Below are 16,748 nucleotides of genomic sequence, written 5' to 3' on the forward strand. Positions count from 1 at the left end.
TGTTCACCATAACCTGGCCAAGTGGACACCAGGATGAAGTACGGCATCATGTCCATCACAAGATGATAATGATGATTTATTAAGCAAATTCCAAGTAGTTCAAAAGACGGCAGCACGTCTCATTTATAATCTTCCAGCAAGGAAGCCTCTGCACCTCTGCTGTGCTTGCTTCACTGGTTACCGATTCGCAAAAGAATCATCTCTAAGGTCTGCTGCCTGACTTACAAGTCCTTGCAAGGCCAGAGTTATCTTTCAGCTACGCACTATTGTCCTCGCAGAGCTTTGAGATCCAGTGACAAAGCCTTGCTTTCAGTTCCACGTATTTCCAAATCTCGTTCTGGGGGAAGACCTTTTTCTTACTTAGCTCTCTTTTTGTGGAACAAACCTCCAGGTCACATACGCCAATGTGCAGTTTACTTTAACATTAGGGAATTTCTAAAAATAGCGTTTATTTTGGGCTTGATCAGTCTGTCACTTTGCTCATAAGCTGTCTGTGCTGAGATACCCCTTCCATGGTGTTTTGTGCACACTATAAGTTAAATTAACAATTACAAAATTAACAATGGACAACATGTAAAATATTGAACAGAATGAGAAGGACACTAAATGCTAGCCCAATCAAAGTGTTCCTGCAAAGACGACCCCTCCTTTGACCCCCAACTATCTCTGTTAACAGACATGCTTACAGCCTAGAGACATGGACACGCGGTTGCCCTTAACCTCGTATATCCACATGCAGAACTGAGATTCTTCTGAACTCTCTACGTCAGAGGAGCTGTCAACAACTGAGGTCTCCGAATAAGCATGTGCTCTATCATCACGGCACCCCTCTTCTCCCCACTTCTCCCTGTCAGTTCTGTACCCGAACCTGTCTCGCAACATTCTTGCCGTTGCAAACTATCCGACACCTTGTTTTGTCCCCTGCAAATGAGCTGGCTTCAAGTAATTGTTTTGTTACATGGAATGTGGCATTACTTAGACTGCGCTTCTCGTCTGACATGCTGGGTTCAAAGCCCCTTCTCTGCCCGTCCATGGGACGGTCTCGCTATTTGCGTGCAGTATACGCTTCTTTGATCTCCTGATTGTAGGACAGGCGTTAGAGGATGGTTATGGATTACATTCCAAGAATGCACTCTCTCTTCCAGTTACCAGAGTATGTGAGTGTATTTTATAAAAAACTGAGAGACTAAGAGAAAGGTGGAGAGAAAAAAATTGAAAGAGAGTGATAGTGTGTGTGCAAATACACTGCCCATGTTTCTCTTAAAGCAGTGTTTCTTTTATTGCTATTATGGGGGCCATCTTGTCTGCCTGACCTCTGCCCAGAGTTCCATGCTCTGAGTAGAAGAGAAGGCCAACTTTTGCATGCTTACCTATGATTTTCAATCTTGAAAGTTAGGTGCAGTGAGTTATGCAGCTGCTTCTAGAAATGTTAATTTTACCAGTAGTGTGGTGCATTTGTGCTGGGTGGCACGTGGTGCTAACAACGCTTCTGAAATGCTAGCTGGAACTGCGTTAGTCATGTCAGCGTGCAAAAAGGACAGCCATGGTCATGGGCTGTAAGTTGCTTTGAAGTGGTGAAGAAAGGTTGGTGTTCCACGGTCGCCCAAACTGAAATCAGCTGTCTGAGCTCCTCTTCACTTGTTGTTTAATGGATAGGCTTTGTGAAAGGCTATTAGTGTCTATGAGGAGGTAAGCGGGCTCACGCTGTTGAGCCAAGCAAGGTTCTAAGCCAGAACGTAGCCACCATTAATGAAGACACTTTCTTGGTTGAGGCTGAGTTGGAAGGAAGATGCCTAGGTGGGAAACAACATCTATTGCGCTATCTGGCTGACGACACTATGATGGGTATCGTGTAGTACTACCAGTGGCCCATATGGGGCAAGAGAGTTTCTAGTGGAGCTAAATTGCCAATGGTGTCAAAGGAAACTGACAGGTCAAAGCCAGTGCAGGGAAGTAGGCAGGGAAGTAGGCACATCATAGACCAGGCGGACTGGGGTTGCCTGCATGGTCAAGATGCGCAAGGAGCGGGTTGGTGGCTGCCCGCTCAAGAATTTGTGCTCAGAGGGGTGGGTGACGCTACAGTAAGCAGTGGAAACATTTGTCACAGTCGAGTTTGGTTTGTTGGAAACCACTGCCCCAAAAACCTACCTCTGATTCAAACATGATGTACCTCCCGGCCCATCTTATGTTCTGAGGTCATGTCTCCCCTCACCCACCTCTCCTCCCTCCCGTCTCTACCTCTCAGCTTCAGCCAGCTTCTCCAGCCGGAAGCGTTCGGCCTCGGCCGGCTTCATGACGCGTGCCTCCAGCTCCTTCTCCTTGCGGGTGATCTCCTGCTCCTGCAGCTGGATCTGCTGTGTACGCTCCACCACCTGCACCTGCATCTTCTGCTCCTCGATCTTCTGCTTCGTCTTCGCCACCTGCGGGGGCATTGACAGGAGGAGTCAGGTGGGGTCGAAGATCACCTTCAGCCTCACTCTACCCATTCATGTTGCTCTCCTCTCACAGCAGAGAGAAGCGGGATAGGAACCACACACCACCACCAATCACACACTTGACAAGGAGAACCCAGGAATGCAGTCTGCGCATCAGCATACCCTTCCTTCACGCAGCATCCACCTCCTTCACGCAACATCCACCTCCTTCACGCAGCATTAACGTCCTTCACGCAGCATCCACCTCCTTCACGCAGCATCCACCTCCTTCATGCATCCACCTCCTTCATGCATCCACCTCCTTCACGCAGCATCCACCTCCTTCAAGCAGCATCCACCTCCTTCATGCATCCACCTCCTTCATGCATCCACCTCCTTCACGCAGCATCCACCTCCTTCAAGCAGCATCCACCTCCTTCACGCAGCATCAACCTCCTTCATGCAGCATCCACCTCCTTCACGCGGCATCCACCTCCTTCACGCCGCATCCACCTCCTTCACGCCGCATCCACCTCCTTCACGCCGCATCCACCTCCTTCACGCGGCATCCACCTCCTTCACGTGGCATCCACCTCCTTCACCCAGCATCCACCTCCTTCACGCAGCATTCACCTCCTTCACGCAGCATCCACCTCCTTCACGCAGCATCCCCCTCCCTCATGCAGCATCCCCCTCCTTCACACAGCATCCACCTCCTTCACGCAGCATCCACCTCCTTCACGCGACATCCACCTCCTTCACGCGACATCCACCTCCTTCATGCAGCATCCACCTCCTTCACGCCGCATCCACCTCCTTCACGCCGCATCCACCTCCTTCACGCACGCATCCACTTCCTTCACGCAGCATCCACCTCCTTCACGCAGCATCCCCCCTCCCTCATGCAGCAATCACCTCCTTCACGCAGCATCCACCTCCTTCACGCAGCATCCACCTCCTTCACGCGACATCCACCTCCTTCACGCATCCACCTCATTCCCGCACCATTCACCTCTTTCATGCATCCACCTCCTTCACGCGACATCCACCTCCTTCACGCAGCATCCACCTCCTTCACGTGACATCCACCTCCTTCAAGCGACATCCACCTCCTTCAAGCGACATCCACCTCCTTCAAGCGACATCCACCTCCTTCACGCAGCATCCACCTCCTTCAAGAAGCATCCACCTCCTTCAAGAAGCATCCACCTCCTTCACGCAGCATCCACCTCCTTCACGCGACATCCACCTCCTTCACGCACCCACCTCCTTCCCGCACCATTCACCTCCTTTATGCATCACCTCCTTCACGCGACATCCACCTCCTTCACGCAGCATGCACCTCCTTCACGCAGCATCCACCTCCTTCACGCGACATCCACCTCCTTCAAGCGACATCCACCTCCTTCAAGCAGCATCCACCTCCTTCAAGAAGCATCCACCTCCTACACGCAGCATCCACCACCTTCACGCAGCATCCACCTCCTTCACGCAGCATCCACCTCCTTCACGCGACATCCACCTCCTTCACTCGACATCCACCTCCTTCACTCGACATCCACCTCCTTCACGCGACATCCACCTCCTTCACGCATCCACCTCCTTCACGCATCCACCTCCTTCACGCACCATTCACCTCCTTCATGCATCCACCTCCTTCATGCGACATCCACCTCCTTCACGTGACATCCACCTCCTTCACGCGACATCCACCTCCTTCACGCGACATCCACCTCCTTCAAGCAGCATCCACCTCCTTCAAGCAGCATCCACCTCCTTCAAGAAGCATCCACCACCTTCACGCAGCATCCACCTCCTTCACGCAGCATCCACCTCCTTCACGCAGCATCCACCTCCTTCACGCAGCATCCACCTCCTTCACTCGACATCCACCTCCTTCACGCGACATCCATCCTACTTCACGCGACATCCAACGTCCTTCACGCATCCACCTCCTTCACACACCATCCACCTCCTTCACGCAGCATCCACCTCCTTCACGCGACATCCACCTCCTTCAAGCGACATCCACCACCTTCACGCAGCATCCACCTCCTTCACGCAGCATCCACCTCCTTCACGCAGCATCCACCTCATTCATTCGACATCCACCTCCTTCACGCGACATCCACCTCCTTCATGCGACATCCAACCTCCTTCACGCATCCACCTCCTTCACACACCATCCACCTCCTTCACACATCCACCTCCTTCAAGAAGCATCCACCTCCTTCACGCAGCATCCACCACCTTCAGGCAGCATCCACCACCTTCACGCAGCATCCACCTCCTTCCCGCACCATTCACCTCCTTCATGCATCCACCTCCTTCACGAGATATCCACCTCCTTCACGCAGTATCCACCTCCTTCACGCGACATCCACCTCCTTCACGCGACATCCACCTCCTTCAAGCGACATCCACCTCCTTCAAGCGACATCCACCTCCTTCAAGCAGCATCCACCTCCTTCAAGCAGCATCCACCTCCTTCACTCGACATCCACGTCCTTCAAGCAGCATCCACCTCCTTCACGCAGCATCCACCTCCTTCACGCAGCATCCACCTCCTTCACGCAGCATCCACCTCCTTCAAGCAGCATCCACCTCCTGCACGCATCCACCACCTTCACGCAGCATCCACCTCCTTCACGCATCCACCACCTTCACGCGACATTCACCTCCTTCATGCAGCATCCACCTCCTGCACGCCGCATCCACCTCCTTCACGCCGCATCCACCTCCTTCACGCCGCATCCACCTCCTTCACGCAGCATCCCCCTCCCTCATGCAGCATCCACCTCCTTCACACAGCATCCACCTCCTGCACGCAGCATCCACATTTAAAACACTTGGGGCCTGATTTAGATCTCGGCGGACGGGTTACTCTGTCACAACGGTGATGGATAGCCCGTCCGCTGAAATATAAGTCCCATTCTATCCTATGGCATTTATATTTCAGCGGACGGGATATCCGTCGCCATTGACATGGAGTGGCCCGTCCGCCAAGATCCGAAGCAGGCCCTTGGACTGGAGCACAGACGCGACGCAAAAAGCAGCTCTTTAGAGGAGATGAGACACATGCACTTTCTCATGCACCGAACAATACACGGAAGTTGATGAAAGTTGCAATGTCACTAAATGCAAAGGGAATCACAACTTGTCATTCTCTGACCAGCGCAGACGTGATAATGTATATCTGACAATTGTGAGGTCCACAATTTAATACCATACTTAAAAGTATTTCATAAAGCTGTGTCGTGCATGGGTTTATTGAACATCAATTCAAGGTCATGGGACATGTGATACACTAAAGGGAAGAATTGTAAATGCCAACTCAAGTTTCACTCAAATGGACACACCGAGTGGAACTCCGTACTCACGCTCTCGTCCCTCCCCTTAGGTTGTAGAAGCACTTAGTCTAGACACCATCTCCTTTTAAACTATCCTATCCTGCTCATAGATCTCAGAAACGCTTGATGAATATTTAACTTGAACCATGAACTCTGACCTGTCACATAGAATTATTCAAGTATATATCTTCTTAGCCCAGAAGACGCAAGAGAACAGATTGTATAGGTCCAAATACACGTGACGGCATTCCTTCCTTTCCTTTACCAAATGTCCCATGAACTTGTACTGATCTCCGAACCAGACGGCGGAAAGAAAACAATTTAACAACGGAGTCGATGCCCATGCGCATTTTCACCAAGAGGAAGAGTCACTTTGTCTCGTAACAAAACTAAATGTTTGCTTACTAGTAGGAGTAGCTCTGCCGCTTGAAGAGTTTTCTGCATACACATGCTGTGCATTACTCCGCCATCTAGTGATTGGGTCTGGAATAGTCTTTTTCTTTTTTTTGTTTTTTGTGCTTGAGGCATCGGCGACCACCATTTGGTGCTAGGTCCATCCCTTGTGTGACGTCAGACTGCGCCCAAGAAGTTCCTGTGCGTAGTAGCCATCTTCAGATTCTTTTTTCCCCTCTTTTCTTCAGGCAATGTCTTAAATCCTGTTGTCTTTAGATGTTTGATCTTTGGTTTATGTGATCGTTTGACCCACCTGTTAGCATTCCTAGCACCATAGCAGCCTTGCACCATGGTGCTAGGCTGCCTGCGCCAGCGCATGGCTGCAGTTTGTGCGCCAGCGCAGGGGGAAGCACAGAGAAGCGACATATTCTTGAAAATATGTTGCATGCCTGTGCTTCGGAAGTGCCGCAGCGTGGCGCAGCCAAAGGGCTTGCGGTGCCACGCTGAGGCACTTCCTTGTAGATCTGCTCCATAGTGTCTATTGGCCATGAAGGCAGGGGTTGCCCCTTTTATCCTTGTTGAGTGTGCTTTTGGGCATGTTCTTGCTGAGGCATAGCATACTTGAATTGCCTCTACAATGCAACGTGCAATTGTCCCCTTTGTCACTGGTGCTCCCTTGTTGGACCTTGAGTGAGAGAAGAGCAATTGATCGGTGATGTATTTGAGTTCTGCTTTGTGCATGGGGTCAAATAGTCCTGTCATTTGCTGTGTTAGGATCTGTGTTTAAGCTCCACGTTGGGGCTGGAGCCTTCCTTTGGGGTGCAATCCTCTTGGACCCCTCAAGGAATCTTTTGATGACTGGTGCTGTGAAGAAACATTTTCATCAATCTCCCCTGGTGTAGGCTACAATTGCTGCCAGGTGCACCTTGAGGCTTGAGTAGTTGATCTTGCTGTCTAGCAAGTGTGTAAGATGTATGAGCGCTGTCTCCTGTGTGGAAATTGAGTTTATTGTATTATTTGTGCAACATATGGTGTACCGTTTCCGCTTAGCTGCATAGGATTGTCTTGTGGTTTGTTTTCTTGCTTCTTAGTATTTCCATTGTTCTTCGCAGTAAGTTTAAATAACTGAACTATATGTATTCAGGCGCCAGGCTGCTATGCTGCTGAGCGTTGCTGGTTCTGGGAGAAAGATTTGCCCCCTTTGCATTTTGAGGAGGTCCTTGTCTGCCCTGAACTTGATCATTTGTCCCCCGGACAGTTTGAGTAGGCTTGAGTACCAGGTTCGTCTTGCTCATTGAGGGGCTATGAGTATTAGGTTTGTTTCTGGTTGTCTGGCTTTTCCCAGAACCCTTTGTAATAGAGGAATTGGAGGAAAAGTGTATGCAAATGTCCCTGACCAGTTTAGTGACAGGGCATTCCATCTTGATAGATGGTGTTGAAACCTGGAGGCGAAGGATTGGCATTTTTTGTTACCATTGTTGCAAACAGGTCCATTTCTGGAGTTCCCCAGTTGTTGAAGACCTGTTGTAGGCTCCTTTGTTTTATCTCTCACTTGTGCGAGCTGCTGTTCAGTCTGCTGAGTTGATCTGCTTTGGTGTTGTCCTTTCCTGGCAGGTGAATTGTCTGTAGGTTGATTTTCCTTGAATTGGCCGCCGTTTCCATATTTCCTGAGCTAGCTTGCTTAGGGTGAATGATTTGATTCCTCCCTGTTTGTTGGGGAAAAACAATGTTGTGGTATTGTCCATATGGATCATGTTGGAAGGCGTTCTCCGGGGAGGCTGCGGAATGCGTTCCCGACCACCCGGAGGCCCACCTTACCCAGAGTTAGGCCGAGCAAGAGCAGGGAGGCCCTTCCTGGAAGGGTCTCGTACCTAGGATCGCACACGCTGCGCTTACACTCTTCTGATAGAGGGACACCACACAGTAATTCGTTGCAAGATAATATGCTTTTATCGGTGGTTGTAAGGGATCTTTATAATCCGGCAGGCAGGTGCAGAATTAATGCCACAAGCGGCAGCGATCTCGTGATGAGGGAAAAAGGGGTAGCGGGACAGTCTTTGAATCAGTGTCTCTGCGAGGTATCCGGCGCACAGCTCTCAATCCTCGAGCTGAGGGGATGTTGCTTCTCTCGGCAATCTCTGCCGATTCTCTTGGAGGAGCGGGCCGCGAGTCACTCAGCAGGCACTGGAGGGTCGTAGTTCAGGGAGCCGCGACGGCGTCAGCAGGGCTCAGATGGTTCAGAGGTCGGGGAGCCGCGACAGCGTCAGCAGGGCTCAGATGGTTCAGAGTTCGGGGAGCCGCGACAGCGTCAGCAGGGCTCAGATGGTTCAGAGTTCGGGGAGCCGCGACAGCGTCAGCAGGGCTCAGATGGTTCAGAGTTCGGGGAGCCGCGACAGCGTCAGCAGGGCTCAGATGGTTCAGAGTGCGGGTAGCGTTCTTCTGTTTGGGGAGCGATCGAGCCGCGACCAAGTCAGCAGGCTCTCGTCAGTCCAGGTCTTCTCTGCTCCCGTCCCGTCAGCACCCCTTGTTATACTCCCCCTCCTCTTTGAAGTCCGGAGTCCTCGCGGAGAGGGGTCTGGTGCCTGGGGGGCGGTGTGACGGGGTTTCCTGTCGCTCGGCCCTTTGATCTGTTCAGGTGGGTCCGGGAGGGACGCCAGACACCCAGCAGGCGAGGCGCCCGCTCACCGGGGGCATGGTGGGCGATCGAAACCTCCCTCGGGGGAGAGGCCAGAGGTGTGACAGGGTCGGCGCCTCTCGGTCTGGTTTGGGGGGTTTCGCTCTCCCTCGGCCGGGCATGCGTGTTGGGGATCTGGTCGGCCCTCGGGATGTTGGCCCACGGGAGCCGGAAGGCCGTGTCCACGAGGTTCGGCGTGGTTGTAGGGTAACTTGCTGGTCGGGAGGGCCCACGCCACGAGGCCGGTCTCACACATGCCCCCCCCAGCTGAAAGGCGGGAAGAACTACCCATCCACTTGGGGGTTCTCCTCGCTGAAGCGGAAGAATCGGGACAGGCCGTCCGCGTTGGCGTGGTCCGTCCCGGGGCGATGTTCCACAGTGAAGTCCATCCCTTGGAGGGAGATGGACCAGCGTAGCAGCTTGGGGTTTTCCCCTCGCATCTGCATCAACCACCGCAGGGGTCGATGGTCTGTTTGTACTCGGAAGTGTGTTCCGAACAGGTAGGGCCGTAGCTTTTTGAGGGCCCAGACTACTGCGAAGGTCTCTCTTTCAATTGTGCTCCCCCGCTGTTCAAAGGGGCAGCAACCTTCGGCTGATGAAGGCTATGGGCCGATCTATGCCTTTGTCGTCGAACTGGGAGAGGACTGCCCCGATGCCGTGTTCCGAGGCGTCCGTCTGGACCACAAACTCCTGAGCGCAGTTGGGTGCTTTGAGCACTGGAGCCGCGCACATGGCAGCCTTTAGGGTGTCGAACGCCTTCTGGCAGGCGGGAGCCCAGTGTACTTTCTTGGGGTGTTTTTTGGAGGTTAGTTCTGTGAGGGGGCCTGCGATGCTGCCATAGTTCTTAATAAACCTTCGGTAGTAGCCGGTGAGGCCCAGGAAGGCCCGGACTTCCGTTTGGGTTGCGGGGGGTTCCCAGGACAAGATGGCGTCGATCTTCGGCTGGAGGGGGGCGACCTGCCCACTTCCGACCTGGTGCCCCAGATAGGTTACGGAGCCGTGCCCAATTTGACATTTGCTGGCTTTGATGGTGAGGCCGGCCCGGCGCAGAGCCAGTAGGACTTGACGGAGGTGCTGGAGGTGCTCGCTCCATTGGGAGCTGAAGACCGCTATGTCGTCGAGGTATGCTGCGCTGAACCCCTCTAGTCCGGACAGGACCCTGTTCACCAGCCGCTGGAAGGTGGCCGGGGCATTATTCATTCCAAACGGCATCACCCTAAAGCGGTAGTGCCCATCCGGGGTGGAGAAGGCGGAGCGCTCCTTGGCTCCCTCGGTGAGTGCAATCTGCCAGTATCCACTAGTCAGGTCGAAGGTGCTGAGGTAGCGAGCGGCCCCAAGGCGGTCAATGAGCTCGTCGGCACGGGGGATAGGGTGAGCGTCCGCTCGGGTGACCGCATTGAGTCCTCGGTAGTCCACGCAAAACCTCAGCTCGGGGGCAACACCCGGGGTAGTCGCTTTCGGAACCAGGACTACCGGGCTGGCCCAGGGGCTGTCGGAGGGTTCAATCACCCCGAGGTCTAGCATCTTCGCCACCTCGGTCTGGATGCAGGTTCGGACCCGATCAGGGACCCGGTAGGCCCGATGTCTCACTGGCGGGCTGTCGCCGGTGTTCACGTCGTGGACACACCAGTTGGTGACCCCAGGGGTCAGGGAGAAGAGGTCCGCGAACTGCCCTAGTAGCTGGCGGCAGTCGTCGGACTGTTGGGCTGTGAGGGCGGTTGACAGTCTCACTCCCTCCACGGACCCATCGGTCTCTTTCGCCCCCAGGGGGTCTGGAAGGGGCTCGGTGTCTTCTTCGGCCCCATCGTCGGTGGCCAGGAGTAAACTCAATTCGGTCCGTACAAAGTGAGGTTTGAGGCGGTTCACGTGGAGAACCCGGAGGGGGTTTCGCGGGGACTGCACATCGACGAGATAGGTGACTTGGCTCTTCCGCTCGATCACCTTGAAGGGTCCAGTCCATTTATCTTGGAGAGCGCAGGGTCTCACCGGGGCCATGACCCATACTTGTTGGCCCGGCTGAAACTCGACCAGCGTAGCATTCTGGTCATACCAGCACTTCATTTCTTCCTGGCTAGCCTCCAGGTTCGCTTCTGCGAGTTCTCTGAATTTCCGGGTCTGGTTGCGGAGCGCCAAGATGTATCGGAACACATCCGGAGGGGTCCCCCGAGGGGTTGTTTCCCACCCCTCCTTGACCAGGCTCAGGGGTCCTCGGACGGGGTGTCCATATAGTAGTTCGAAGGGGCTGAATCCCAGGGATTTTTGGGGAACCTCCCGGTAGGCGAACAGGCGACATGGGAGGAGGACGTCCCACCTCCGGTGTAGGGGTTCCTCGAGGCCCATGATCATTCCTTTCAGTGTTTTGTTAAAGCGCTCGACTAGGCCGTTTCCTTGGGGGTGGTACGGGGTGGTGAATTTGTACGATACTCCGCACTGCTGCCAGAGGGACTTCATATATCGGGAGATAAAGTTCGTACCCCGGTCACTCACGACTTCGCGGGGGAACCCCATGCGGGAGAAGATCCCCATCAAGGCCCGGCCTACCACGGGGGCCGTCACGGTGCGGAGGGGGATGGCTTCGGGGTAACGGGTGGCATGATCCACCAGGACGAGGATGAACCGGTGGCCCTGGGCGGTCTTGGGGTCCAGCGGTCCCACAATGTCGATTCCTACCCGCTCAAAAGGGGTACTGACGACGGGGAAGGGCTGTAGCGGAGCCTTGCGCTTGCCCCCACTTTTTCCGCTGGCCTGGCACGTGGGGCAGGACTTGCAGTGGGCCTCCACATTTGCTCGCATCTTGGGCCAATAGAAGTGGGTGACGAGTCGTTGGTAGGTATTATCTTGGCCTAAGTGTCCGGCCAGGGGTACATCATGGGCCAGGCCCAGGAGGAGACTTCGGAAGCGTTGGGGTACCACTAGTACCCGGGCCGATCCCAACTCGGCCGACTTCTGTTCGCTGTACAGGAGGCCGTTCTCCCAGTATACCCAGTGGGTGCCAGTCCGGTCGCCTGCTGCTTGGGCCTCGGCCTGTTGTCGGGGTCCAATGAGGGACGGGCAGGTGGATTCTTCTTGGCAGAACTCTTCACGGGAGGGGCCCCCTTCGCAGGGCCACTGGGCCAGTTCTGTCAAGTCCCCGAGTTTGGTCAGGGTTTCGGGGTCGGAAGGCACTGACCCTTCGTCGGGAGCGGTCGGTTCATCCAGAATGGGGTCGTTGGCCGCTGGTGGTGTATTCTGGATCTCGGGGATGGTGGCGGTGTTTAGTGGCATGGCCTCTCCCCCCTCGGAGGAAGGCGCCCTGAGAATCATTGAGCGCGTGGTGGCGCATACCCACTCGTGTAGGCCCATCATCTCGAGGTGGGCTCTTCGTTCCACTTGTCCCCACGGGGAGTTCTCAAGGTCGTTGCCCAGGAGGCAGTCCACGGGCTGGGAGGGTCGGACCGCCACCTTTAACTTGCCGGTGACTCCCCCCCATTCGAAAGGGACTAGGGCCATCCGGCAGAGGCTCTCGGAATTGTCTGATGATATGACGGGGCAAAAGGCGCCGGGCAGGATTTGATCTTCGGAGACCAGGTGACAATGAACCGCCGTGACACTCGCCCCCGTGTCCCGGAGGCCCTCGACGCGGTGACCGTTGACCGTCACCTGCTGTCGGTACTTCTTCGTGTTGGCGGGTAGGGGCGTTCCGGGGACCATCTCCCGGTCCCCCCAGGGAGACCAAGGCCATGGCAGCTGGTTCCCATTCTTCGGAGTCTTCCATCTCTTCCCCCAGGGCTACGGAGGCCATTTGTCGAGCCGGCGGGGTGGTTGTTGTGGTTCGCTGGTACATGGGACATTGAGGGTCGCTGGCATAGTGTCCGGTCTGTTGGCAGCGGAAACAGGTGATTCTCACTCGGGGCCCCGGCCTCCCTGGTGGCCCGGTGCTGGCCGGAGGTGGAGCTGGAAAGGGCGGAGATTGTCCTCTGGGAGGGCTGAGCGGGGATCCCCCCGGGAGCTCCCTTTGCCGGCCTTGATTCCCTCCCCCCTCTGGCGGGGGGGTCCCTGACTGTGGCGACCGTAGTCTCCCACGGGGCCCCGGGAGGCCCGGGTGTTCACCCACCGGTCAGCCTCGACGGCCAGTTTTCGAGGGTCTGTGAGTTTGCTGTCCAGGAGGTGCTGGCGCAGCTCTACGAAGCAATTAGCGGACAAGTGTTCCCATGCGATTGGGTCGAACAGCTCCTCAAAGGTGGAGACCTTGCTGCCCTTGATCCATCCGTCCAAGGCCCGGCTGTAAAAGTTCACGTATTCCACCCAGGTGGTACCGGGTATCTTTTTACAGTCTCTAAACCGTTGCCGGTACATTTCAGGGGTGAGCCCATATCTGGCTACCAGGGCCTCTTTCATGTGACTGTAGGAGTTCATCACCGTGGAGGGCAGGTCCAGCAGGGTATCTCTCCCCTCGCTCAGGAACCGGCCCCACAGCCCAGCCCCCCAGTCTTTCTGCGGGACTCGGTGGGAGGTCATGGCGACTTCGTAGGCCTTGAACCATTGCTGAATATCGTCGTTCTTATAGTATTCTTTCACCACATCTTTGGGGATGTGGACCTTTGGTTCCACGGTGGAGGAGATGGGTTGGGTTTCCGAGGGTCGGGCCTCCGCCTTCTTAGCCTTGAGCTCGATTTCTTTTAGGCTACGTTCGTGCTCTAGTTGGAGTTTTTTCTCTTCGTGTTCTCTCTGTCGTTTCTTTTCCTCTAGTTCTCCTTGTAGGCGTAACTGTTCCACCGCCAGTTTTTTTTCAGCCAGTTTTAGCTCTCCTTCGATTTTTAATTTTGCTAGTTCTAGTTCGTGGTTGCGACCTCTTTCTCGGTCTGCTAGTTCCTCTAGGGATAGGCCCCCCTCGGGGGCGCCGTTCCTCCCCGGGGTGCTTCGTGGTTCGTTGGGAGACTCTCCTTCTGTTTGCGTCCGGGGAGTTTCCGCCTCGACCCAGGTTTTTAATGCCCCCTGGAAGTCCTCTTTCGTGCTTAGTCCGGTGGTAGCGATTCCAAAGTCTTTGCAAAATTGTTTCAGTTCTCGGTGCGTATAAGATTCTAACTGGTCCTTTTGGAATGCCGTGCTCGGGTTGGTGCCTGCGGCACCTAGGGAAGTTTCTCCTTCCATTTCTTCTTGGTAGTGCGTAAGCCGTCTACTGCACGATCTCTAGGTGTTGGCTCGGATCCCGTCGCCTGCCACCAAATGTTGGAAGGCGTTCTCCGGGGAGGCTGCGGAATGCGTTCCCGACCACCCGGAGGCCCACCTTACCCAGAGTTAGGCCGAGCAAGAGCAGGGAGGCCCTTCCTGGAAGGGTCTCGTACGTAGGATCGCACACGCTGCGCTTACACTCTTCTGATAGAGGGACACCACACAGTAATTCGTTGCAAGATAATATGCTTTTATCGGTGGTTGTAAGGGATCTTTATGATCCGGCAGGCAGGTGCAGAATTAATGCCACAAGCGGCAGCGATCTCGTGATGAGGGAAAAAGGGGTAGCGGGACAGTCTTTGAATCAGTGTCTCTGCGAGGTAGCCGGCGCACAGCTCTCAATCCTCGAGCTGAGGGGATGTTGCTTCTCTCGGCAATCTCTGCCGATTCTCTTGGAGGAGCGGGCCGCGAGTCACTCAGCAGGCACCGGAGGGTCGTAGTTCAGGGAGCCGCGACGGCGTCAGCAGGGCTCAGATGGTTCAGAGGTCGGGGAGCCGCGACAGCATCAGCAGGGCTCAGATGGTTCAGAGTTCGGGGAGCCGCGACAGCGTCAGCAGGGCTCAGATGGTTCAGAGTTCGGGGAGCCGCGACAGCGTCAGCAGGGCTCAGATGGTTCAGAGTGCGGGTAGCGTTCTTCTGTTCGGGGAGCGATCGAGCCGCGACCAAGTCAGCAGGCTCTTGTCAGTCCAGGTCTTCTCTGCTTCCGTCCCGTCAGCACCCCTTGTTATACTCCCCCTCCTCTTTGAAGTCCGGAGTCCTCGTGGAGAGGGGTCTGGTGCCTGGGGGGCGGTGTGACGGGGTTTCCTGTCGCTCGGCCCTTTGATCTGTTCAGGTGGGTCCGGGAGGGACTCCAGACACCCAGCAGGCGAGGCGCCCGCTCACCGGGGGCCTGGTGGGCGATCGAAACCTCCCTCGGGGGAGAGGCCAGAGGTGTGACAGGGTCGGCGCCTCTCGGTCTGGTTTGGGGGGTTTCGCTCTCCCTCGGCCGGGCATGCGTGTTGGGGATCTGGTCGGCCCTCGGGATGTTGGCCCATGGGAGCCGGAAGGCCGTGTCCACGAGGTTCGGCGTGGTTGTAGGGTAACTTGCTGGTCGGGAGGGCCCACGCCACGAGGCCGGTCTCACAGATCAATACTGTCTTCCTTTCTTTGTGGGCTTAGAATGCCTTTAGTGCCAGGAACACCATCTTTATCTCTAGGAAGTTGATGTGCTTTATGGAGTCTGCATCATTCCACTGACCCTGTCTACCCTCAGGTTTCTTGAATGTGCTCCCCAACCCGTGTGGTACGAATCTGTTGTGTTGGTCACTGAGGGAGTTGTTGATTTGAAAGGTCCCCTTAGTGTTATGTTCCCGGATGCTCACCATTGTATCTCTGTCTGAACCTTTTCTGTTACAACCACTAGATCTTCCCAACTCCCTGTGGTTTGTGACCAACTGTTGCACAGCCACACCTGTAGAGGGCGCATGTGGAGACGTACATGGGTGATGAGGGGAACGCAACCACACCACCTCATCAGGACCGCCAAGAGGACCTCCTTCAAAGACCGCCTCGACAACAACGCATACAACAGCAAGAAGCTCTTCAACATCGTGAAGGAACTCTCCAACCCCAGCTCCAACGCAAACGACATCCGCCGTCACAAGCCCTGTGCGACTCCTTCGCCACCTTCTTCCACCGCAAGATCGCCGATATCCACGATAGCTTCAACCCCTGGACGACCCTAACAAGCCCCAACGTGCCAGAACCACCACCACCCACCGACCACCTGACAACCTGGGCCAACGTGAGCACCGAAGACACAATCAAGACCATGGGCACAATCCACTCCGGCTCGCAGTCTAACCCTTTTCCACACCACATCTTCAACAAATCCGGCAGCTCTATCGCGCCCCACCTGCGCAACATCATCAACCACTCCTTCAAGACCGCAACCTTCCCTGAAAGCTGGAAACACGCCGAGATCAACGCCCTGCTGAAGAAACCCAAGGCGGACCCGAGCGAACTCAAAAACTTCCATCTCCCTGCTTCCGTTCCCAGCTAAGGTCATCAAGAAGATAGTCAACATCCAGCTCACCCGCTACCTTGAAGACAACAGCATCCTGGACCCCTCCCAGTCAGGATTCCGCAGCAACCACAGCACCGAGACCGCCCTCATCGCCGCCACAGGCGACATCAGGATCCTACTGGACAACGGCGAGACGGCGGCCCTCATCCTTCTGGACCTCTCCGCCGCCTTCGACACCGTCTGCCACCGCACACTACGCACACGACTCCACGACGCAGGGATCCGAGACAAGGCCCTAGACTGGACCTCCTCCTTCCTCTCCAGCAGAACCCAGAGAGTCCGCCTCCCCCGTTCCGATCCGAAGCCTCCGAGATCATCTGCGGCGTCCCGCAGGGATCCTCCCTCAGCCCGACTCTATTCAACGTCTACATGGCACCTCTTGCACGTATCGCCCGACACCACGACCTCAACATAATCTCCTACGCCGACGGCACGCAACTGATCCTCTCCCTCACCAAGGACCCCCTCACCGCCAAATCCAACCTCCACCAGGGAATGAAGGCTGTCGCTGACTGGAAGGAGGATAGCCGCCTTAAGCTGAACACAGACAAGACAGAGATCCTCATCCTCGGGCCCAACCCCTCACCATGGGACGACTCCTAGTGGCCCGCGTCGCTGGGGACACCACCCGCACCCACCAA

General features: G+C 55.4%; 1 protein-coding gene across 2 annotated transcripts in view; it reads right to left on the reverse strand.

The window, feature by feature from the left end:
- LOC146869630 (flotillin-1-like) overlaps positions 1–16,748 on the reverse strand; it is a 202,624-nt gene that overhangs the window by 82,513 nt on the left and 103,363 nt on the right. For both annotated transcript variants that reach the window (XM_085608949.1, XM_085608956.1), the window contains exon 9: positions 2,239–2,420. In XM_085608949.1, coding sequence (XP_085465075.1) covers positions 2,239–2,420 — 182 coding nt within the window. The remainder of the gene's footprint in view (positions 1–2,238; positions 2,421–16,748) is intronic.

Source organism: Triturus cristatus, chromosome 1_1, assembly GCF_964204655.1.
Source record: "Triturus cristatus chromosome 1_1, aTriCri1.1, whole genome shotgun sequence".
NCBI classification, from domain to species: Eukaryota; Metazoa; Chordata; class Amphibia; order Caudata; family Salamandridae; genus Triturus; species Triturus cristatus.